This window comes from Histomonas meleagridis (assembly GCF_020186115.1).
Source record: "Histomonas meleagridis strain 2922-C6/04-10x chromosome Unknown scaffold_61, whole genome shotgun sequence".
Lineage (NCBI taxonomy): Eukaryota > Parabasalia > Tritrichomonadida > Dientamoebidae > Histomonas > Histomonas meleagridis.
Genome location: NW_027150931.1, coordinates 1,059,811 through 1,084,936, shown reverse-complemented (window position 1 = coordinate 1,084,936; position 25,126 = coordinate 1,059,811). Strand labels below are relative to the sequence as shown.

The following is a 25,126-nucleotide window of genomic DNA, read 5'->3' as shown; positions in this document are numbered from 1 at the left end:
TAGTTTGTTTTGACTGTTGGTATTACAAATGGGCGATTTTCTACTTCCTGGGTTGTGTTCTTTTTGTACAACATTTGTTAAACGCCATTTGTCTGTTTTGAATGATTTATATTTAATATTTGGATTGATTTTGATCCACCTTATAAAATTAAGGGATCTCTTTATGGAAAAACAGTTTCGATTTTAATTGCCCATGTTATATGCTAGTATCTGTTGCTAGTTAGGAAGAATTATAGGGTTGTCTTAAAAAAATTTAAAATGACTAAATAACATTTCCAGACAATTTTTACTTTAAAGTTTAAATGTTGTTTTGAAATCTTCAAATTGCCATATTTATTGTTTTGATAATATCAATTATAATTGAATCGGTTTGTTAAGGATTAAAGTATTTATTTGGTTGCTGTAACTTCTCCTTGTAGTATCAAAAAATTTAGTCTAAAAACTGTCACTTTTGATGAGGATCTGATCTAACTTTTTGAGTAAAATCGTTTCAAATTGACTGTATTTCGATCGTCAGCGTCAGGAATATTCCATTACATTTAACCTAATGAAGATTATAGAGTTCCGTATTATTCTTCCAACAAATGTCACACAATACCAAATTGGAAACTTGTACATGTGTGCACAACGTACTCGTGAGGAATCTGGTGGTGGAGAAGGGATCGAAATTTTAAAGAATGAACCATATAGTGATTGGAATGGCGAAAGCGGACAATTCACCCACAAGGTACTTCACTTTAAATCAAGGATTCCAGCTTTCATTCGTTGGGCAATACCCGACAAGTATCTTCATGTTCATGAAACATCTCATAATGGTTACCCACATTTCCACACAGAGTATCACATACCTGGCCAAGATGACTGGTTTTACATGTTAGTTGAATCTCAACATATCCCTTATTCTAGAGATACCCCAATCCCAGATAACATAATGAATCTAAAACCAGAGGAACTTGCTATGCGCAAAGTATGCTACTTAGATATTGTTAATTCCAATCCAAAACCACAAAAGAAGGAATGGGATATGCATAATTTTGTATGCCCTGAAGCAGAAATTACCACTCCATTATCAACACCAAAGAATACAAGAGACGAAACAAAGCCACCCGAATGGACAGAGACATATCCAGGAACGATGATGGTTTGCGTTAAGATTGTCAAAATCATGTTCAAATGGAAGGGCCTCCAAACTGCAGTCGAAAAGCTTGCAACAGATTCTGTCTTCCATGATGTATTCCTTGATTCACATCGTGCAATGATGAGATGGGCTGATAAATGGTTCCCGATGAATATGGAACAAATAAGAGCAATGGAGCAAGAGCTTCAAGATGAGCAAAAAACTCAAAAATTTGACCAGGAATAAAAAGTAGAATATTCAAAAATAAACATCCTGGATTTAATTGGTTTGGAAATTTTTGTTGACATTGACCTTAAAATCGTTATGAAATTTATCAAATGGGAAAATTTTAATTGCAAAAAAAATGCAAATTGATGCTTGACTTTACGTGATTCCTTGGTAATTATTGGCCGATGTTTAATTTGGTTTTTGCATTTGTTGTAGTTTGGAATGATTGTCTTTATATCATGTTTATTGATGAATCTGAATTTTCGATCGTACGATCATGTTTAACGTACTTTAGCTCAAATGCTTTCTGTTTTTAACCAATAGCTAATCTTATCATATTTCATTGTCACCCAAAAATTATTTTGAAGCGCACCAAATAGAAATAAAGAAATAGGTAAAATCAAAATATTTAGAGAAAGCGGGAATTGAAATCTTTTATGCAAAGCCATTTTATATTCTAATACAGTAGAAGTGAATAAACATAAGACAAATAACTAAAAGTACAATTAAATTAAAAAAGTGTGATCACAAAAAATATGTGGTTTGTTGAACAAACTTTGTTCAAAAACTCAGCAATATAATTATTTGAACTTATTGTTTTTATTAACAATTTATTTTCTAATTTCTTTCACCTCTGATGCGTTGTGCAAGTTGAACATCACGTTCCATAATTGTAACACGGTTAGCATGAATTGCGCAAAGGTTTGTATCCTCAAAGAGACCAACAAGATAAGCTTCGGATGCTTCTTGAAGAGCTGCAATTGCTGATGATTGGAAACGAAGATCACCACGGAATCCTGATGCAATTTCACGAACAAGACGTTGGAATGGAAGCTTACGGATTAAAAGATCTGTACTCTTTTGATATTTACGAATTTCACGAAGAGCAACTGTACCTGGTCTGAAACGATGTTGTTTCTTAGCACCTTGTGAATCAACAACTGGTGTTGACTTACGAGCTGCCTTAGCACCGAGTGACTTACGTGGAGTCTTACCACCAGTAGACTTACGAGCTGTTTGTTTTGTACGAGCCATTAGGAAAAATGAGTTGGATAAATTGGAGGGGAAAAATATCACACATTTTTTGCCATTTTAACCCCATTTATTTTGAAAGAATTTTAAATATTTTCTATAATAAGAAATGATGGGTTCAAAACGTCATTTGATTTTTTTAAAGATTTTACGAAAAAGACCGGGATTTTAAAATTGAAAAAAATGTGACACAAAACGTCATTAAAAAAAGCGCGGAATTTGAAAAGAAGAGGGTTCTTACCATTTATACAAATGTCTGGCAGAGGAAAAGGTGGTAAAGGTCTCGGTAAGGGAGGTGCAAAACGTCATAGGAAAGTTATGCGTGAAAACATTCAAGGAATTACAAAGCCAGCCATCAGAAGATTAGCTCGTCGTGGTGGTGTCAAACGTATCAGTGGTGATATTTATGAAGAGATTCGCGGCGTTCTTCGTCATTTCCTTGAAAATGTTATTCGTGATTCAGTTACATATACAGAACATGCACGAAGGAAGACAGTGACAGCAATGGATGTTGTTTATGCACTTAAGCGCCAAGGAAGAACACTCTATGGTTTCTAAACTGTATAATTCAGAAAAATAAATTCATTTTACACTTTTTACTAAAGACTAAATAAAACTTTTTTTGTTTCATAGAAAATAGAGATTTAACAGGTTAAATCAGCTGTCAAAATGTTATTCAAATATTTAACAAGGGCCAACCTATATCCATGGATTTTTTGAACTCATTAGCGCAAATAGTATTTAATTTAAATGAACAAAATATAGAACAATCTGTTCATCAGACTATGAATTTATTTGATCAAGTTTATTCTTATTCATTTAATATTCTCATATACAGTATGGTTTATACAGCATTTTGTTCCCAAAGAAATGAATTTAACATATACTTATGTTATTTGCAATTAATACAAAAGGAAGAAGAAGTAATTGGAAATAACTCCAGAATTATTGATGATTTTGGTAAATTCATATCAAAAATCGATTCACAAGAATCATATTTTCTTTTGAACAAATTAATTGATCAAAATTTAATAGATGAAAACATAATAGATAATATTGAATCATTATATTTTGTTCATCATACCTTGTTAACAAAAGCTGAAATTAAAAATGGTAATTATCAATTTTCTCAAAGCCTACTCAATAATTATGAAGAACTTTCAAAGAATAATTGGGAACTTCATAAGCAATATATTGAAGAAGGACATAATCCGAATGAAATTGCAAAAATAATTCGAAATGATGAAATAGAAAAACTTCAAGAAATATCATCACGAATAAAATTTGATTTTAATCAAACAATTGAACCATCACTTTATGAAAGGTGTGATTTTGTTAATGATTTGGATGTTAAATTAATTGATTATGCAGCATTCTTCGGATCTATTAAATGTTTTAAATACTTACTTATGAATGGTGCAAAATTAGATAATGCATTTAAATACGCAGTTGCAGGTGGAAATATAGAGATCATTCATTTATGTGAACAAAATCATTCATCATTTGAAGATGATGCATATGATACAGCAATTAGATTCCATCGAAATGATGTGCTGAAATATATTTATGAAAATAAAATTGTTGAAATCAATGATTTGGAAGAATTAGGAAAGTTGTGTATACCATATCATAATTATGAATTTTTTTCATTTTTGAAAGGAAAAAGTTTGAAAATTAATAATAATATTATAATTGAAGCAGCAAAAACAGGTAACATTTTTCTTGTTAAATATTTTTTAAGAGAAAATCGAATACCTAAAGATATTTTGGCTTATTCTACAGAATCAGGTAATATTGAACTTGTTAAATATATTTTAGAACAAAAAGGAATTGATATTAATATTGGAGATATTATTTTGTTTTATATGAAATTTGTTTTGATAATTTTGGATTTCATAATAATATTTGGGAATTATTTTAAATATTTGAATCAGCACTTATAAAAGCATCTGAAAATGGTTACACAGATATAGTGAAATTACTTCTTGAACAAGAAGGAATTAACATTAATACTAAAAATTTTTGTAATTTCTTTGTTTTGTTAAATTCAATCATTTGATATTTTAATATAATATTTGAAATACAATTAAATTATTTAGTACATCACTGATTTTAGCATCTGAAAAAGGTCACATCAAAATAGTAAAACTGCTTCTTGAACAAAAGGGAATTGATATAAATGATAAAAATATTAATTTATTTTAAGTAATAATTTTAATAAAATTTTTATATTTATATTTTTAATTTGAAGTTTATAAGAATTATATGCAAATGCATTAATGAAGGCAACTGAAAATAACCACACAGAAATAGTTCGATTACTTCTTGAACAAAAAAGAATTGATATAAATGCTAAAGATGTTCATTTATTAGATTAAATATTTATTTCCGTAATATGATATTAATGAATAACATTTGGAAATCATTTTAATTATTTAAAACAGCACTTCTGTATGCAGCTTATAATGGGAACGTAGATATAGTAAAATTACTTCTTAAACAAGTTAGTGTTGATATTTGTGTGAAAGATATTTATTTATTTTATTTAATATTTTTTTACGTAATTTGATATTAATGAATCATATTTGGAAATTATTTGAAATATTTAGAACAGCGCTTATGTATGCATCTGATAATGGTAATCCTAATTTATTTAAATTACTTCTTAAACTAAATATTTTTGATATTAATGCTAAAGATATTTATTTGTTTTATTTAATATTTATTTTAATAATTTTTTATTTCAAAATAATATTTGGAAATTATTTTAATTATTTCAAACAGCACTTATGATTGCATCCGAAAATAATCAAAAGGAAATAGTTCACTTACTTCTAGAACAAAAAGGAATTAATATTAATATTGTGAATATTTATTTATTTCACTCGTTAATTCAAATTATAAAAATATATTTCAAATGAATATATGAAAATTATTTTAATTATTTAGAACAGCCTTACTGATTGCAGACGAAAAACATAACACCGAAATTGAAAATTTAATAAAACAAAACAAGGCTGAAAATAAAAAAGATGATTGTTTAAATAATTTTGGATCTCAAAATAAGATTTGGAATTTATCTAAAATGTAGGAGACTGTACTTATATGGGCATCTTCGAAAGGTTATACAGAAATTGTTAAAGTTCTTATTGAAAAAGAAAAAATAAACATCAATTTCAAAGATATTTATGTAACTCAAATAAAGTGTATTCCTGGATATTAATGTTTCAAAATAATATTTGGAAATGCTTTAATTAATTTAAGGCAGCACTTATGATTGCATCTGAAAAAGGTTTCGTTGAAATAGTTCAATTACTTCTCGAACAAAAAGATATTGATGTTAATGTAAAAGGTGTTTTTTTATTTTACTTGATATTAATTTCAACAAAAACATGTTTAAGAATAATATTTGGAATTTTTATATAATATTTGAGACATCTCTTATGAGCGCGGTTGAAAACAATCATATTGAAATTGTCAAATTAATTCTAGCATCTAATGGAATTGATATTAATGCAAAAGATCTTTATATATTGTGTTCAATATTTATTTTGTTAATATTATGTTTCGATAATATTTTTGGAAATTATGCAAATATTTTGATACAGCACTTATAAAAGCAGCTGAAAATGGTTTTACTGAAATTGTTAAATTACTACTTGAACAAAAAGCGATTAATGTTAATATCAAAAATATATAATTATTTTATTAAAAGTTTTTCCTTGCAATTGTTTGTTTCAACTTAATATTTAAATTTTATTCAAATTTCTTCGGACAGCACTTAACAATGCAATATTTTACCAACATATGGATATTGTAGAATTACTCACTAACATGACTAATCAACACTAAGTAAAAATGGTTTTCAACATTGTTTGAGAATTTTATATATATATATTTCATTATTTTCAAAATGTTGGCAATATGTTTAATTTCCCATAAGAAAACTCAGTACTAAACATTTTCCTCTTCGAGTACTCTAAAAATTCTAAAGATTTTCAATGTTGCTGAATACCCTTTTAATAAAATTACAAAAACGAATTGTAAAATAAATTTCGTTCCATTTGAACAAAGTTTTTACACAACAACCCAAAAAATAAAATAAATCACAAAGAATTCGATTTTTTACTTCATTTCCTTTTGGTGTTGATAGAAAACAACAGATACGTTTTTACTTGTTATATGCTCTTCGAATATCATTTAACTTTTCTTGTATTTGTTCCGGTGATAATGTTGGCGGACGATTTATAACTTTCTGTATCTGTGGAATCGGCCAATAATTATATGGCTTATTTTGGAACCTATATAATACCAATGTCTTCTTAGATACACTCCACCGTTTTTGCCAGTTTATCAAACCGCCGATGAACGATGGGGACTTATCGGCGACGTCGACCGTTAACTCCACTCTCAAATTTGGTATCGTCGAGGCCCACCCCTCAAACCGCTCGTTTATGGCTTTGATGTATTCATTCTGTGTCCTAAAGTAATCGCCACTTCTTTCATAAAGTCTTTTGAGCATTTCTCTCTGCGTTTGTTGTTGCCAGACTGGTAGATATCGAAGTTCTTCACGATTCAATGCCATGACAATTCTTGCAAGAGCATCAAAGTTACCTAATTGTTCAAGGTTAGATGCGATTTCTAACAATTGACTGATTACAGCTGTTTTGTCGTTGGCCATAACGATGCATTCAAGTGCATTTAATGTCAAACGTTCACCAAAATCAAAGAATTCAGCAAGTGTTGGGGTCTGATGTGAAACCCTTTGGTTACTGAGTGCAACCATAAACTCACGAGAGTGTACTGCTTTGAAAGATGTATGAAATAGAAGTGTGATTTGTCGAGCAACTTCAATTGGGTTCGGATCAATAAGCCGAAGGTTCGGACGGAAGATAATTTGTGGATCTGGGATTTCAGGATTTTGTGTTGGATCAGGTAATACACCAGATTTTTGACCATATGTTAATTGTGGAAGAGATGTAAGAATTGACTTTGCGTAGATAGCGACGTTTTGATATTCACTTTGGTTATCTACGATTTGACGAATAAATTGTCCAATAGATTTAATTGTTTTACGTCCAATGAATAGACCGTGGAAGTTAGTCCACTTCTTAATGAGATTGATAACATTTATTCGAAGCTGTGATTGCATATTGAGAATCTTTTGATGAGACTCTTCGTCATCCGTTTGCAGAAGGTGGCAGTTAAAAAGTGCCATCAAATGCTCGAGGAAGTGGTAAGATGAAGTGATCGAGTGAAGTGTCAGAAAGAACCGATGGATATCGTCATCAGAAAGTTGATCTGATGATGTTGTTGCAAGGAAGACAATAAGACGCTTGAGAGAGGCTGCTTTGATTGTCTCGAGTTTAGTGTTTGTGGCATCATCAACAAGAACAAGGTTAAATGAGGGATCTAATAATTCTGTTGAAATTGACTCAACTGATTCTCGATAAGATGAGGCAAAAAAGTCTTCTTCAAGATACTCTTCAACAAGCTGATGATGTGGATCTTCAGTAATTGTCCAAGGATCTTCACGTGGTAAAATACCAAGAGAAACAAGTAAAAGAAGATCAGTTTTCTCCCACGGCTGATCTGTTTTTTGATATTCATGTCCTGATTCTTTGATAAGTGTTTCAGCGGTTCGATTCATTCCAATCGCACAAAAATGTTGATATACTAACTCAAGAACTTTGTGTCTGTTGATATGCGAAAGGACCGTTGTTGTATCTGTATGAACTGCATTAGAAAATGAGTAACCACCAGTCCATGGAAGAACTCTTTCTCTTAATGCAAGTATTTGAGGATTCTCAGCTAGAAGCTTTGTCAGCCATTGGCTCCTTTGCTCTGTAAGGTCATCTGGTGTATTAGATGTTTCAGATGAGCTTGGTGCTTGGCTTGTCATTTGAGCAACCGCTTAAAATATTTCGAAAAGTGACATGCAAAATGGGGTTACTAATGATAGCAACAATTTCATAAGGAATCACAAATAAAAACATTATTTCATGTAGTTTATCAAAGCGATACTAAAGCATATTAATCCACATAGCTTTCTTTGTTGATATATTTGTCTTATAAATTGCTCATTATTTTTTAATTTAACTCAGTTTAAAAACTTTAGTCACTTAAGTTTATTGAAAAATCAGAAATATTACTATGTTTTAGTAAAACTGTTCATATGGTGATTGAAGAGTGGGTTGTGTTGTTGTTGGTGTAGGAGGGGAAGGATTTCTGGGGGTTTGTGGCATTATTTCTTTGTAGTCTTGTACTTCAGGGCCTCCAGGATTCTGGAAATAGTTGGTTATGTATATGTAATAAAAAATGAAAATGTGTGTAAGAACATAAAAAGGGAATACCGCAGCAATGTCAGAATGAGGCTTAAAGCATGCTCCTAATAATTTACTGGGTGGAGATCTATAGAATTTGTACTTATCAGCAATATAAGTACAAATCTTTCCTGATGTTGCTGCTATACAAACAGCTTGACAAATAGTTGCACCTACACCCACTATTCCTGTTAACCAAATCATAAACTTTTTGAAAATAATGCATTCTTTGCAACAAAAATAAAAGACCATTGTAAGAACTACAAGACCAAGCTCGACCAAACTGAAGATCATCAAGGATACAGCGTGATTATATAAATCCAATTGATAATAACTGTCAATATAAAAATAAGGATCACTTGAAACCCACATACATGTTACAACAGTGCACCACAATACACTTACAAAGTAAATGAGAATAAGAAATATTGTGACCAATGTTGATCTCTTGAAAGTAAAAGAGAAATCTTCCATGATTATAGTTGGGAAAACCGTGCAATCAAAACGATAGACGAATTTCAAAGGGATCTGATCACCTCTCAAAATCGAACCGTTCCAAATGAAAAGTGTCACCAAACGAACTTTTTATTCAATTGAAGTACATTTTCATTTTTCTATCAATGTTTTATTACTATAGCTATCTATTATTTAAATGATAGTTTTTTGGAAAATTTGCGTATAAATTTATTATTTTTTTTACCTTTAAAGTTGGCTGTTTGCATTTCTCTCACGAAATTTTATAAAAATTAGAATCGATGATTAAATTTGTTAATGACTTTTTATATCATATTAATATCTGCATCAGCTTGTAACCTAAAATGAGTACACATTCGTTTTAAAGTTATAACTTTTCAAATTTTAAAACATTTTGCCAAAAAATAATATATTAAGAAAGAACATTTATACAAACTATGTCGAGTTAATGAAGTTCAAGAAGTCATCATATTTCCCGAACGGGTCCTCTGTCGGCTGATTTAAATCCTTTTTCTCCTTTTTATCATCATTATTCTCGTCATCGAAGTAATTGTTATTTATATTTTCCTTTTGTATCACTTCGTTAATTTCATTACCTATTTCACTTGTTTCATCATCATCCACAACATCAGCATCATCAACATCATTTATATCTTCGTCATCTTTTTCGTTATTAACATTTTCTTTAACATCAGAGTCAGAATCACTTAAATAATTTTGTTCATATAACGAAAACGAAGAAAATCGCAAATTATATTTCACTGTATCGTCAGGAATTAATTCCCAAAACATAACGCGGAACCAATCGTATATAATTGTTGGGTTTCTTTTTATTGTCGTTATTTCGACTTGCTTCAAAAATGGAATTTGTGAATACTCTGCTAAAATCGGCGAAATCGCATTATGTACTTCAAGTGATTTCTCTTTTGCTTCTGTCGTTTGCGTCAATGGCATTTCAGCGGCATTTATTATCTTAAGAAGTTTCTTTACGATTTCGCGCCATGTTTCGACATTAGAATTCGAGATTTCTTCAAGGAGAATAAGTTCTTCGAATCCTTTAAGTAATAAGTTATGATTAGAAAATGTTTGGATTCGTGTTAGATTAAAAATTGATATTAAAAGTTTTTCGATCGATGAATTAAATTCAGTTCGTTCAGAGATTTTCGACGAGAAATAAAAACGTAAAAAGTCATAAAGTCGAACAGCAGAAAACTTGCTAATGTTTACAGTAGTGGAACTAATATTAGCTATGACAGTATTAATTAATGGTAATACTGGTGATGACATTTCTAAATCAATGTCAACAACATTAGTTAATATCTCGATAATTAAATCTCCAACAGTGTTAGATAAAATTCGCGTTTTAGTGGGGAAAATGATTTTAGTTTTCTCATTAAGAAATAATAATGTCGACATTTTAGTCGTAAGAATACTTAACGAGGCTAATATAATGGTATGTAAAAATGAAATTGTTCCTTTTTCGAGTTGATTTTGAAAATAAAATAATAATGAGATGATAAATTGAATATTGGAATTTTGACTTTCGAAATAATCGGAAATTGTTGGGAAGTTGGAGATAATAACATAAAATAATGTAAGGATTTGTTGGTCACATGTGATAACGGATGAATTGTGAGTTGAAATACTCAGAAAAAGTGAGTGCAAAAGTGACGGCTCAAGTGACTCAACTGCAGAATGCCAATTGGGACATGAAAAAATGATTGGTGTGACCAAAGTAAGATGGGACTTAACAAGGGATATTTGTTGTGTCGTTGACTTTTTGTTGTTGAAAATATGTGGGATAAAATTAAATAAAACAAATAAATATTCTTTCCCATTAAGTTGGTCAAAAGCTAACATGAAAGGGGAAGGATCTTCAGTTGTTTCTTTTTGGTTAAAGGATGCTGAATGACATGCATAAAGAAGTGTATTCATAAATTGTATATTATCTAATGGATTCTTTGAAATTAGATCAATCGAATCTAAGTGGAAATTTAATAAAGAAAAAAGATTTTTCAAAAGTGTAAAAATTGGTTGATTTGATTTGAATTTTTTTGTAGATTTTTTAAACCATGGGCTGGAATCACTGTACCCTCCTGAAGATGCTAGCAAAATTTGTAAAAATTTGCAAAATGGTGTAAATAATGAATATATTTCAGGGTTTGTATCGGATAATTGAATTGCTTTCGAAAAAGAATCGCCAAGAGTTGATATTAAATTTGAGAAATTGTTAGGATATCGAGTTCTAATTAATTTTAAATTTTTAATATCATTTTCTTCATCTTTTATTGCAATAAAGTTTTCTACTGATACCTTTTGCCATATTGGGTGCATTTGAACACATTCATCCTTGCTAAGAACATTTAATATTTCTTGAAGATTTTTAATCGCTGAGTTTATGTTGCCCATTTTTGGTCGATGAACGATAGATGTCATATGACTTTGCTCAATTTTTTCTATGAGTATTTAGAAATATAGAAATAACGTACAAAAAAATGAATAAAACAAAGTCCCCAGCAAATCAAACATTTTCGAATCTTAACAGAACAAAAAAAGGAAAGTTAGATTATATCTATGTTAATCCAAATGTTACTCAAAAAGGGCAACATGATTTAGCACAAAAATTACAGAAAGAAATTGAGCTTGAAGTGGAACTTGATAAATCATTTCGAAATAGACAAGCGCCTGTATATTCTAAGGATAAAAACAACGATAGCATAAAAGAATTCAATCAATTTTGTATTGATTTTATTTTATTGAATTATTTTATTGATTCTTCAAAGGAAACTAAAGATAAAGTTACCAACGTTTTAGATAGCATGGACACGCGAATGTCAGAAATGGAGTCCATTCAAAAACATTTCGAGGAAATTGAAAAACAATATTATCGATTTGAAATGGGTCTCCCTGAGCCAAAATGCGATACTTCACAAAACATTGATGGAGGCAGCGACAGAAAATAATATTGATGCATTCACATGATTTAATTTTTTGAATCTATATAAAATAAAGGCTATATGTTATCAAAGAGTTTTTAAACTTCGTTGAAACCCAAAACTAAATAAATTTTAGAATCTGAATTCTAACTCTAGAGTTTTAACCTGTTTGCGCTTACACAGTTCACTTGTAGCACAAAATTATTGTGTAGTTTATATTTTGACACGCCCTGTCATTTGCCTTTATTTGTTTGAATTTGACGTTACAGTTACTGAATTTGATATCAATTCAAAAAGTGCCTTTTTTGGTCTTGGGGTATTGAAATGAAATCGGTTTTTTTCATGGTATTGATTTTTTGTTATTTTAAGAGGTTCACCATGATGAAAAAATATCGCCTTATTTTGGCTTTGCTTACAGTGCAAATAATCTTTTATTTTGATGTCTCCAATCAAGCAGTGATTAAAAATTTCGGTTATAGATTACGATTAGATGATGTTAAATCAGAATTTTTATTTATATTTCTACAATTTGAGCCACACACAAAAGGTATAATAGCTAATGCAAAAGAAAATGATTCATATTCTGATAAAACACGATTACCTTCAACAATCGACAATTTAAACTCAATCTTTGCGACCACTTCGATAAGTTATAATTTGAATCATCACATTCCTCTCATTTACAGGTGCTTTAAAAATGAAATATTTTTAAGAATTTTTTCCGCAGTTTCCAAATTTCCAATTATAATTTCATTTATTTTTCTTGTGTTTATATTTAGCTTATACTTAAATAAGTCTAAAATATCATTTTCAATTCAAAATCTTTTATTAAATGAAAGTTTAAAAGTTCCATTTGTTTTTGCATTATTTTTTATGAATGCTTTTCAAAAATTTATTGATGAAAATTCTACATTGATCATCAATGATTCCAATGATTTTGAAGATTCAAATAAAAATAATGCTTTTTATGTTATTTTATTAATGGTGTTGATGAAATTCCAAATGAAGCATTCAGTAATTGTAAAACTATAACTCAAGTTAACATAAGAAATGAAGTTACAAAAATTGGAAATAAAGCATTTTACTTTTGTTCTGATTTGTCAGTTGTTAACTTTGGTGTAAATATAAAAACAATCGGAGAAAGTGCATTCTCAAGTACAAATCTCAATAACATTACAATTCCAAATTCAGTTGATACAATTGGATACAGAGTGCTTTATGATTGTAACCAATTATTATCAGTTACAATTGGGGCAAATGTACAAATGATTGGAAATGAAGCCTTTTGTCAATGTGAAAAACTTCAAGTTTTGAATGTTGCAAAAGATAATCCAAGTTTTTCCAACTATGAAAATGATGAAGTTCTATATGATAAAAGCATAACAACTATCATATTTTATCCAACAGGAAAAGCAGATGAAAGTTTTGAAATCCCAAATACAGTTACTACAATTGAAAAATTTGCATTTTATTATTGTGAAAAATTAAATAATATTATAATTCCTAATTCAGTTTTGTCTATTGGACATAGTGCATTTTATCATTCGAAAATTTCAACTATTACAATGGGTCAAAACATTAGAACAATTGATGGTTATGCATTTTGTTTATGTTCAAAATTAGACAGTATAATAATTCCAAATTCAGTTACAACGATTGGGAATTATGCATTTTATAATGCAGGTATTTCATCAGTTATAATTGGAGAAAATTTAACAACAATTGACACAGCTGTGTTTTTTTATTGTAAGAGTTTAAATAATGTAAAAATTCCTGCCACTGTTACAAAAATTGGATTAAACGCTTTTTCCTATTGTACAAGCCTAAGCTGCATATATTTTTATGGGAAGAATGAGCCAGAAATTGATTCTAAGTCTTTTTCTAATATAAAAACAGACACAGTAATGGTATTTGGTGATTACCAAAGTGATAAATTTGGAGAGTTAAGCGTAAGCAGAAGAACGACAGTTGATGGATGTATTCCAATGCCAACACAAACATTTACAAATTCAAATACGTACACAAGATCCAACACATTTACATCATCAAATACATGCACAATATCTGACACGTTTACAAAATCAAATACATACACGAGATCTAATACATACACAAGATCTAATACATACACAAGATCTAATACATACACGAGATCTAATACATACACAAGATCTAATACATACACAAGATCTAATACATACACAAGATCTAATACATACACAAGATCTAATACATACACAAGATCTAATACATACACAAGATCTAATACGATAGAATCAAGTTCATTAATAAAATCGAATCTATTTTCACAAACAAGCAAATTTTCTGTATCAAATCCATTAGCTACAGGGGTGTACAATTATTCACTTTCAAGTGGCGCATCATATACCATTACATTCACTTTGATTTATTCATTGTCACGTACTCAAACCATCATATTTAATTCGACATATTCAAAGTCATATCTTATTTCACTTTTTGGTTCATCATGTGTATATATTCCAACAGATATTGTTTACTATGATTATGTAATTGCTGTATACTCATTTTATCGAAATTATTATACACATTTTTTCACGATTCTATATATAAAAGATATGGAAACTAATGCAAATAAAACCACAACAATAATCATAGCTGTTTGCGTTGCTGTTGCAGTTGTGATAATTATTTCATTATTTGCGATACTTTTGGTTCATATTCGAAATAAAAAGCATTCAAATGAATTGCTCCAAGTAAGTAGTAATGAAGAAAATGAAAATGAAAATATGTTTGGTATTGGAATACATATGTCTAATGTTGACGAAGATCCATTTGCTAAAGATTTCAAAGAAGATAATTTAATTAGTCAGATCTAATTTAATAGAACAAAATAGTTCCAAGCGGAAACATAATTTATACTAAATAAATATATAACTTAAATTATCAATTATTATTAAATTAATTTACTTATACTTTACGGCGTGATGTGTGAACATAGAGAACAACATGAAGATAATTTGGATCGTCAATATCATAACGAACAGTATTATCACCAGGATGATCAGCATCTGCAGGGTCTAAACTGAACTCCTTCATGTCCCTTCTGTTGTTAATTATAATTCCTCTGTCATTATTTGCATGAACTTCAAAACTTGAAGATTCATTTCTGTGAATTGTTCTTGTCTTCCAGTTATAATAAGACATATCTTCTGGCCTTGGTCTAAGTGGTTTCTTTTTTTGAAAATACATTCGCCAATCTTCGGTTCGAAGTCTATCTGCATAATCAATATATCCACTGACTTCTTGACCAGACGAATTAATGCTTCTAATAAAAATAAGTGCTGTTTTCTGCCCATTTCTGACTTCTTCTTCAATTTCTGCAAGTTTTTCCATCAAAGGTGAAAAAGATAAATCACACCCTAGATGTGCCATTGGAATTTGTGCACTACGTTTGGCGTTTTTAAGGTCATCCAACTCAGCTTTCTTTTGTTCAAATTTTTTTCGATCCATAACTTCTGATCCTCCTGCACATCCAAGTTCAAATAATCTACGAGCAACATCACGGTTTCCTAAATAATACAGATGCTCTTGTGAAATTTTTGAATCTAAATAATCTTCATATGTTTCAAAATGTGAGACAATTTCATGCTCTGGAGTTGTCATGATGAATTAACGTATATAAAAGTGGCATTCAAGAAGCCGTTTTCTGGGATATAAATAATTTAAAACAGTACTTATAGCTGCTTCAAAATTTTGAAATTAATTTATACATCTAATAATTAACATATTGGAATTGTCAAATTACTTCTTGAACTGAAGGAATGATCATGATTTCAATGCAAAACATTTTGAATTTTTTCCATTTTGTTTTAACAAATTATTATCATCTTCATCCAAGCTATAATATGTTTTTTTTTGATAAAGATTTATCATTAAACACATTGAATTGTTAAAAAATTCATAAATCCATTATTTTTAGTATCAAAATAATAGTTCATGTTTATATTAATAATAAATCATCAGGAAAGTACCACTGGCCCAATGGATAAGGCGTGTGCCTACGGAGCATGAGATTCCAGGTTCGAGTCCTGGGTGGTACATTTTTTTAATCTTTTGCAAAAACTTTTCCAAAACAATTTTTGATGGAAAACGCAGTTCTCAGAACGGCATGATCAAAAATTCAGATAAAAATCATAATGAATGAGAAGACATAAAGAGTATTATTTTTGTTTGAGACCAATGAAATATTTTTCAATCAGCAAATGCGATATAAACAATATTTTATGAAAATTATCATTCAATAAGATGGTTATATAAATATAAAATATTTGATGTATTTACAAATTTTATAATTAAAAAGCAGCACTAAAAATCAAATTATCTTCTTGAGATAATGGCTGAACATAATTTTATTGAATCAAAAATTATAAACATGTATTTATATTTAAACTTTTTCTTTATACTTTATTCATTTGTCAGAAAAATGTCCAATTTTTGTGGGGGTGAAATCAAAGAAATCCTTAAAAAGAATCATTGGTATGCTGTTAACAGCTCATTAACACCCTTAAAAAATGATTGGGAACTTCATAATACATAAATGATTTACTTCAGAAAAAAGTATGTAAAAAAAAATAAAATTTGTTTAGAAAAATATACTCTAAGTATAAATATTTAATGTATACAATAGTATAAATTCTGGCGATATTTTTTTCTTACAAAAACATATTTTTTTAAACAAAAATTAACTTTTAACTGTTTGCAATAGCATTCATTTTTTTTTCTATTTTATATATAATTTATTTATATAGTTCTGTAGTACTAAAAAATATTAATCATTATTCAATTTTTTGCTGTTTATATTTGCAAATATATATTTAGAAGATTTAAATCTTCTTCTTTTTTTTTTGGAATGTATTTTTCTCTAATTAAATAAAAAGAGGAAATAAAATAAAAAATTGATATTATTACTGATATCACAAATGAAGTTATTAAATCTCACTTCCACCTGCGTTAAAAAGAGATATATTAATTTGAAGCAAATTTTTTTTAAAATATGGCTCATATGAATACAGCGAATAAGGATAAACATCATTTAAAATGAATCGCTACCAAATTTGTTTTAACAATTGCTCTATTCCGTAAGAGAGCAAGTCAGATCCAACGTTAACCAGCCCCTAAATTTACGGTTTTATAAACGATTCAAAAGGTTAAGATCAGAGCCTCTAACTGTCATTTTTTCAATTGTTTACATTAATTTTCAACGTATCGCATTTATTGACCATGCAATTTCAAAAGCTTACTCAAAAAAAACCGACAATTTTTTTAGCTCAACACCAAAAGCTAGATGTTCTCTTTCCTATCTTCATTTTTCGATAAAGAAGAAGTGAAAGAAAACGAGAACACAAAGGAAGAGCCAACAGCATATGGCACTGATATTCATGCATTACCTGTTAACGATAACGCTATTCCTGTTTTCCTTACTTTGATATGTAATGAAATAATAAAACAAGCTAATGTTGTTGGCTTATTTAGAGTATGTGGAGATCATATGATAGTTCAAGAATTAGGGAAAGCTGCATTATCATATTACTTTTGGGTTCCTCAATGTTCAGTTCATGACCTTACTTCTATGTTAAAACAATGGCTTAGAATGCTCCCAACACCAATTTTAACTCCATCTGTTGTTAATAAGTGTTACAAAAATGATAAAGAATCATGTCTGGAAATTTTAAGAGAATTAGATCCACTTAACAGAAAGTGTATTGCAACAATATTGGCTACCATACAAATTGTAATAGATCAATCGGAAACAAATCAAATGACATTCAGTAATATTTCTATTTGTTTTGTTCCATCATTCCTTCAAAACGGAAAAGACATTGAAGTTACATTTGATTTTCAGTTGTTCTTTGATACCTGTATTGAATATATGAATGCAGATGGAAATGACATTGATATAAAAAGATTATACCCACCCAGGGAGTCAAAATTAATCAAATTTTCGTAATATTTCTAGTGCTATATTATAAATTATTAAAATAAACAATGTTTTTCTTTCAACATTTTGATCATTTTTTAATGAAAATAAAAAATAAATTTTAGTTTTTTATTTAAGAATATTTAATATATTTAATATTAAAAATTAATTATCGAAAGGGTGATTGGTCTAGTGGAATGATTCTCGCTTTGGGTGCGAGAGGTCTCGGGTTCGATTCCCGAATCGCCCCTTAGTTTTTTCTTTTTTCCCGAATGTTTTCATTTTAACAATAAACAAGTATCGCCTAAGTACAACCGTACTTGAATTTGTTTTTAAGAATTTAAAGATGTAGCAAAACGAAGACAATAATAATTATTTCATGAAACTTTATATGAAAGATATTCTCTTTAATAAATTTGTATAATTCCATAATCATAATATTATAATATAACTTGTTATATTTAATAATTATTTAAAATATAAAATATTATTAATTAAATATTAGTATCTGATATGATCAAACTCCGCTGATTTCCCATACAAACATATACAATTCACATGCCGATCAAATTACATTGAAGGATATCGTATGAGTAAAGTTCACAATCGAGTAACGAACCGAAAACTTATTTATTGTATGTAGAAACAAATAAAAAATTAAATTCATTAAAAGAATACAAAGTTCATTCATTTGTGTGTAATAGATTTTGTTTATTTTTCATTTTCAAGAAAACTGAAACCATCGTCCGCGTTATTATCATTTTGATACGACATATTTCTTCTATGGACAATTTTTTCCTCGAGCTCCTCAACGATTGGCTGTGTCAAATCCATTATTTCTTCTTCCTCATCCTCTTCTTCGTTCGAATCCTTCTTATCGTCGCTATCGTCGCCGTTTTTATCGTTGTTCTTCAATTTCTCCATCGTCGAGGCCAAACTTTCCTGCAGCTTCTCCATCACGATTTCGCTCAGACCCAATTGTTTCATTATGAAGTATCCAAAGACAAACAAAATCGTAAAAAACAAAATGAACGGGTTAGATAAAAACTTAAGGATCTTATCCCATCCCAAAAATAACAATAAAAACCATCCCCACAATGGGATTTGTTGTTGTGACTTTTGCGCTTTGATCGTTTCTTGCGCATTGATATAACTATGGGATATCGTCTGATCAAATTCTTCTGTGATTTCACTAACTTCATCACTTTGGATTAAGATTCGACTTAAATGATCAATGCCTTCGATGGGCTCTGAGTTTGGATCTCTCAGATGTGACATAGTGAAGAGTCGGAGAACTTGAATCCCACGACTTCGCGCTTCTTGGAATATTTCGTTGATGTCGTCGTTTAAGGTCCATACGCGTGGGCGCCCCTTTTCGTCAAAGTTGAATTTGACATCAAACGCTGCCTTCATTTTGAGTTTTACGTATTTGGCAGAATCAGTGACTAAATGAATGGCGCGATCTTCAAACAAACGTCGAATGTTTGGGTCGGGCTTCTCATTGGGAACATTTGTACTAAGGATTTCGGTGATTTTGTCGGTTGCTGAGATTATTGATGAATTTAATAATGAGCGAAGACGTGACCACATATCATCAGGAGCTTCTTTGAGGATTTCATTGGCTTCTTCATCAAAACTATGAAGGGTTGAAGAACAAACAGAATCATGTAAACCTTGGATGAGAACAACTTGAAGAGTTGTTTCGATTTTGGAGAAATTGCGTGTAATGGTAGAAAGGTCATAAGTCCATTGGAAGGGGGAAACTATGTATGTTTTGGTTAATTCGATAAAACGATTTTTGATATCTTCTTCTTTGTTCTTAACATCTTCTTTCCAATGAGATCCTGGCTTCAGTTCATCACCATATGATGCAAGGAACTCATTAAATTCTTTGATGAATGTAATTTCGTTATGAGAACAATTAAGGCAAAATAATGGATATAAGAAATTATCAATACTTTGCTTAAGAAGTTCTTGTTTCTCTTCTACGACTTCAGGAATATATCTCCAAGTTCCTGATTTGTATTTTTCAAATGCTTTGTCAACCGATATCTGGCAGACTGCCTTGAAATTGTCTATCGGCTTTTTACCCTTTTTGACTGCTTTTACAATCGTATCGTCGAGTTCATCTGTGAGTTCTTGCATTATCTCCTTAACGGTCTCCTCGCATTTGAAGTGTGAAAGCATAGCTCTTTGTGAAGGAACATTTAATTCTTTATTGTTATGAATAACATCCCAAAGTGAGCGAATGTAATGAGAAAGGCCATCTCCAGGAACAATTTTTCCGGTTTGAATATTAAAAAGATAATTTGGATTGGATTCAGTAACAAACCATTCTTTAAGAGTTTGGATATCTTGATCAAAAAGGGGTCTTTGGTAATAAAAATGATGTACTGGGAAATAAGCAAAATCAAAGAAATCATCTAATTTCTTTCCTTCAAGTTCTTCTGGAATTTGAATATCTTTCCATATATCTTCCATAAGATTAAGGAGGTTATCTTTGATTTTATCAAAAGATTGAGCTGTGAAATCTCGAATAAGAAATAGGATTTTTGTCTTTGTTTGTTGTTGAGCTAAAAATAATTGAAGGTTGACTTCAAAAACAACCTTTAAAAGAGGAATATTACTAGCTTGATAACGTCCAATATCAGTTTCCCACATGTTAATAATTAAAACTTCAGAAAGGGCAAGAGCGAAAAGGGCTGCTTTTCTTTCAAAAGGTGCATCAGCGTCACCTCTTTCTCTTGAATCACAACCTTCGACATCGAAAACGATAATAGAAGAGTCGACGCAACTTGAAGCATGAATTCCTTTTGTTGTTTGTTGACGTCCAAAATCTGAGTTCATTGTCTTAAAAGTCGTTCCGAAAAGGTGATTTAAAATTGTTGATTTACCAGATGATTGAGGACCAATAATTGATATTGTATGATAATCGACACCTGCCTTAGCGATCCCAATTTTTTCTATATGTTGTTCGAGATTATCGACTAGTTGCCCTTCTTCTGTGATTATTTGTTCCATTACTGAGCCTGACCGAATTAAGTATCAAAAAGTTGACTAACGATAAAAAACAATGGATTTGAATGGTTTACGCACGAAGAGAATTTTTTAAAAGACAAAAATTTACGTTTATTTTTTAATGCCTAATATCAAACAATGCTCTTTTAATGTAACTATCATCGAAATTCTCAGGTACGAAATATTCAGGAGCAATTTCAAAAAGCCATCTAGGATCTATTGAAGAAACGGTCATTAAGAAGTCTGCTTTTGTAAACATATAAGTTGCATATGTTATCCATTTCGGATTTGAATTTTGTAATGTACTTGAAACATGAATTGTTGCTTCTCTTTGAGTAAACAAGAATATGTATTGACTATTAGATTGATTAAACATTGCTATTTGCATAAATGTCCCTTCTAATAATGCTCGTAAGATTATTTGTTCTCGTTGATGTTCATTTTCCAAGTGATTAACTTGAAATCCCATCTTCTTTAATGATCCTAATATCTGCAATTCATTTTTTAAAACTTTCTCTAAAAATCGAGGGTTAATATAATTCCTTGTACACCAACCTAAACGTTTTTCGCGGGGCACCCTAAGGTATCGTTGGAAAACGTTTAGCTGTGTGATGTGATCTCCAGACTTTGCTGTGAATTTTGCATGAGCTGAATCCGCTTGTGCTGCTTCTTTCGTTGGCCTGAAAAAAAGCCTTCCTTGTTCGGACATCAACGAAACTAATATTGCAATTTCTTCTGCACATCCATGCTTTGAAGCGCAAACAAGAGCCTTAGCTAACCTTGGCTCGACTGGCAAAATTGCGGCTTTCATTCCAACGTCAGTTAGTTCACCTTCCAAGGTAATAATGCCCAAGAAGTATAACTCCTCAACTGCGGATAACATATGTTTTTTATGTGGCGGATCTAAGAAAGGGAAATTTACAATATCCCTAATTCCGGTTGCTAACATGGTTAAAATGACTTGTGATAAATCAGATCGCTGAATTTCGGGTATGGTTTGTGGTTTTAAATTGGTATGAAATGCTGCTTCTGTAAATAATCTGTAACATTTGCCTGGCCTTGTTCGACCAGCTCGACCAGCGCGTTGGTTTGCGGCTGCTTGTGATATGGGCGTGATAACTAAACGCGTCATATGCCTATCAGGGTCATATTGGTTTTGTTTTACATAGCCCGGATCGACCACGTAAACGACGCCATCGATTGTTACAGAAGTTTCTGCGATGTTTGTCGAAACAATGATTTTTCGAGTGTTTTCGGGTGTCTTTTCGAAGACTTTCATTTGTTCTTCTTGTGGTAGTGATGCATATAATGGTAATACTAATGCTTTCATGATCGAGGAATCTGCACGTGCTTGATGCGAACTGATTAGATCGCGAATTCGTGAGCAGCTTAATTCGATTTCTTCTTCACCGGTCATAAATAATAATATATCGCCCGGCTTCTCTGTTTGATGAATTGTTACAACACGTGAGATGGCAGTATCGGTATAGCTTCCTACAGCTTCATCAAGATAAATGATTTCAACAGGAAATGTACGACCAGGGATTTCTAAATGGGGTGCACCACTAAAAAATTCTATAAATTTGGTGGCTTCTAAAGTGGCCGACATAATGACTATGTGTAAGTCATCACGGAATTCTATGAGTTGTCTTAATAAACCAATTATTATATCTGTATTAATTGTTCGTTCGTGTGCTTCATCTATAATTATTATGCTGTACCGAGATACTTTAGGATCTTCAACAAAATCTCGCATTAATAAACCATCTGTCATATAAACTAATTTGGTTGATTGACTAAGTTTGGAGCGAAAACGCACACGATATCCTACGGTCTCACCGACTTCTTCATCTAGCTCTTGAGAAACACGGCGTGAAACATTAATGGCGGCTACACGACGTGGCTGTGTACATAATATTTGGAGATCGCCTGCAAGATTGGCTTCTAAAAGAAACTGTGGAATTTGTGTTGTTTTGCCAGAGCCTGTTTGCCCTTCAATGATGGTAACTTTATTATTTTTAATTGTATCAATAATTTGTTGTTTATATTGATAAACAGGAAGGCATTCGCGCTCGCGCTTAATTTCGTAGTAAAGACTTGTATAAGGCCTATTGGTTCTTGGATTAATTTCTTGTTGCATTGAGTTGGAAGCCTGCGCTTTGATGCGACCGTTTATTTCTCATATCGAAGATTACGTGTAACATTTTAGTAAGGTTCCAAATATTATAGACATAAAGTTTCAAAAGATATATCTTTAAAGAGCTTAAGTAGTTGTACCACATGAATTTTTGAGATTCAAATTTAAGTAAAAATCAATTTTAAAAGTCATAACTATTTTATGTTAAAATTATTTATTTGCAGTATTGGGAAATTTGAAGATATTTTTACCAGAAAACGCCTTTGCTTTGTTCCAAATGAAGCTTTTATTGATGATTGAATAACAGTTATTATTAACGGTGGAAGTTGTTAGGAATTAATGACAGAAAACGAATTCAAAATTGTTCTTGTGGGTTCAGCTCATACCGGAAAATCTTCTATTATACAACGCTTTGTAAATGGGCAATTTAATCCAAGCTCACGGTCAACAGTTCAAGCTGGATTTTTTAAAAAGGTTATCAAAATCGAAGAAACTGAGCTTTCTCTCGAAATATGGGACACGGCTGGACAAGAACGGTTTCATTCATTGACGCCAATGTATTATAGAGATGCAATTGCAACAATAATTGTATTTGATGTAACAGATGCAAACAGTTTTGCAAAAGCAAAACAATGGGTAAATGAGCTTAGACAAGCGCAGCAACCCAATGTTATATATGTTCTTGTTGGAAACAAATGTGATTTGAAGTCAATTAGAGTTGTCTCACAAACAGATGCCTCAGATTACGGTGAATCTGTTAGAATTCCTTATCTTGAGGTCAGTGCTAAAACTGGATATAATATCAATAATATTTTTGAAGAAATAGGCGTCCAATTAATTGATATCAAAAGCCAAACTAGCCAACTCAATCTTTCTGTTGAAAGGAACAAACAAAAATGTTGTTGAGTATAAACCATCGGTTTGTATATGTGTATTGTATCAATAAAGAATTGTTAACAAATTTTGTGGAACACATTAAAAACATTAAATTTATAGATCAGCATGGCTAAACTCATAGTTTTTGATATATTTCAGGAAAAATTTTTTTTTGTAGGTGAAATGACACTTTTTTATTTAGCTAGTCGGCTCAAAACGTGACTAAAACACATTCAAAATTAAGAATGCCCATCAATTTTTTCTTCAATTTTTCAGTAAACGACTGTTCGATAAACAAAAACAACAACAACGATCGGATTCAATTCAATCATTATTCAAAAAGTTCCATTTACATCTTGCAACTTATGAAAGGGATGGAAAAAGTAAAAATCGAGCAACCCCAGGAAAATCCAGCAAACGAGAAACAGATTTCAGAAAACCAACAAGATAGGCGTGAAGATATAAAAGCAAGAAATCGGATTGCTGCAAAAAAATGGAGAGATAAGAAAGATAATTTATTATCTGAGCTTGAAGCAACAAATGACGAACTCAGAAGGAAAGCATTTGCACTCAGCAAGGAAAGTTTATCTATTCAAACAGAAAACAAGATTTTGGAAGAAGAATTAGGTTTTTTCCAATATTTTATGACAGAGATTATGGGATCATCTACAAAACAAGCAGATCCACACTAACAGATAAAATATGTGTTTTATTTTTCTTTATGATGTTTGAAATTAATTGTTCTTTAATCTCATCATTAAATATTCTATAATATACTATTTTTCAACCAATGCTTATGCATGTACAAACAACGATTGAATTTGGAAAAAAACATTTTTGATCTTTTTTATTCATGAATCAAAGGTTTTAAAACTTTTTCCAAAAACAAACGAAAAGTAAATTATTGAAAGCATTTTGTGTAAGAATCATATTCGAATAAGGGTGGAAATAATTTTAAAATATGATACAAATATCTTTGTTTCAATTTTAAATTTTTGCTGGCTTTACCTTTGCAACTACAAACAA

General features: G+C 30.5%; 10 protein-coding genes across 10 annotated transcripts; 5 read left to right on the top strand and 5 right to left on the bottom strand.

Moving 5' to 3' along the window:
- Positions 1-547: 547 nt before the first annotated feature.
- Positions 548-1,363, top strand: GO595_010396 (Phosphatidylinositol transfer protein; the record flags this gene model as incomplete). The annotated part of the gene is made up of 1 exon (XM_067913071.1): positions 548-1,363. One exon carries the CDS (start codon positions 548-550, stop codon positions 1,361-1,363), a length of 816 nt encoding a protein of 271 aa, XP_067769134.1.
- A 600-nt stretch (positions 1,364-1,963) lies between these two features.
- On the bottom strand, positions 1,964-2,380 carry GO595_010395 (histone H3.2; the record flags this gene model as incomplete). The annotated part of the gene is made up of 1 exon (XM_067913070.1): positions 1,964-2,380. One exon carries the CDS (start codon positions 2,378-2,380, stop codon positions 1,964-1,966), a length of 417 nt encoding a protein of 138 aa, XP_067769133.1.
- Positions 2,381-2,629: 249 nt separating this feature from the next.
- On the top strand, positions 2,630-2,935 carry GO595_010394 (histone H4-3; the record flags this gene model as incomplete). The annotated part of the gene is made up of 1 exon (XM_067913068.1): positions 2,630-2,935. The coding sequence occupies one exon, from the start codon at positions 2,630-2,632 to the stop codon at positions 2,933-2,935; it is 306 nt and encodes a 101-aa protein (XP_067769132.1).
- A 3,613-nt stretch (positions 2,936-6,548) lies between these two features.
- On the bottom strand, positions 6,549-8,279 carry GO595_010393 (RasGEF domain containing protein; the record flags this gene model as incomplete). Its single annotated transcript, XM_067913067.1, has 1 exon — positions 6,549-8,279. One exon carries the CDS (start codon positions 8,277-8,279, stop codon positions 6,549-6,551), a length of 1,731 nt encoding a protein of 576 aa, XP_067769131.1.
- Positions 8,280-9,609: 1,330 nt separating this feature from the next.
- GO595_010392 (uncharacterized protein) lies at positions 9,610-10,590 on the bottom strand (the record flags this gene model as incomplete). The annotated part of the gene is made up of 1 exon (XM_067913066.1): positions 9,610-10,590. One exon carries the CDS (start codon positions 10,588-10,590, stop codon positions 9,610-9,612), a length of 981 nt encoding a protein of 326 aa, XP_067769130.1.
- A 4,469-nt stretch (positions 10,591-15,059) lies between these two features.
- On the bottom strand, positions 15,060-15,755 carry GO595_010391 (cilia- and flagella-associated protein; the record flags this gene model as incomplete). The annotated part of the gene is made up of 1 exon (XM_067913065.1): positions 15,060-15,755. One exon carries the CDS (start codon positions 15,753-15,755, stop codon positions 15,060-15,062), a length of 696 nt encoding a protein of 231 aa, XP_067769129.1.
- Positions 15,756-17,436: 1,681 nt separating this feature from the next.
- On the top strand, positions 17,437-18,099 carry GO595_010390 (RhoGAP domain containing protein; the record flags this gene model as incomplete). The annotated part of the gene is made up of 1 exon (XM_067913064.1): positions 17,437-18,099. One exon carries the CDS (start codon positions 17,437-17,439, stop codon positions 18,097-18,099), a length of 663 nt encoding a protein of 220 aa, XP_067769128.1.
- A 681-nt stretch (positions 18,100-18,780) lies between these two features.
- Positions 18,781-23,227, bottom strand: GO595_010389 (AChain A, putative pre-mRNA splicing factor; the record flags this gene model as incomplete). Its single annotated transcript, XM_067913063.1, has 2 exons — positions 18,781-21,092; positions 21,637-23,227. The coding sequence occupies 2 exons, from the start codon at positions 23,225-23,227 to the stop codon at positions 18,781-18,783; spliced, it is 3,903 nt and encodes a 1,300-aa protein (XP_067769127.1).
- A 336-nt stretch (positions 23,228-23,563) lies between these two features.
- Positions 23,564-24,130, top strand: GO595_010388 (ras-related protein Rab-5B; the record flags this gene model as incomplete). The annotated part of the gene is made up of 1 exon (XM_067913062.1): positions 23,564-24,130. The coding sequence occupies one exon, from the start codon at positions 23,564-23,566 to the stop codon at positions 24,128-24,130; it is 567 nt and encodes a 188-aa protein (XP_067769126.1).
- A 344-nt stretch (positions 24,131-24,474) lies between these two features.
- On the top strand, positions 24,475-24,792 carry GO595_010387 (ATF-like basic leucine zipper transcription factor B-ATF-related protein; the record flags this gene model as incomplete). Its single annotated transcript, XM_067913061.1, has 1 exon — positions 24,475-24,792. One exon carries the CDS (start codon positions 24,475-24,477, stop codon positions 24,790-24,792), a length of 318 nt encoding a protein of 105 aa, XP_067769125.1.
- Between the last annotated feature and the right edge of the window lie 334 nt (positions 24,793-25,126).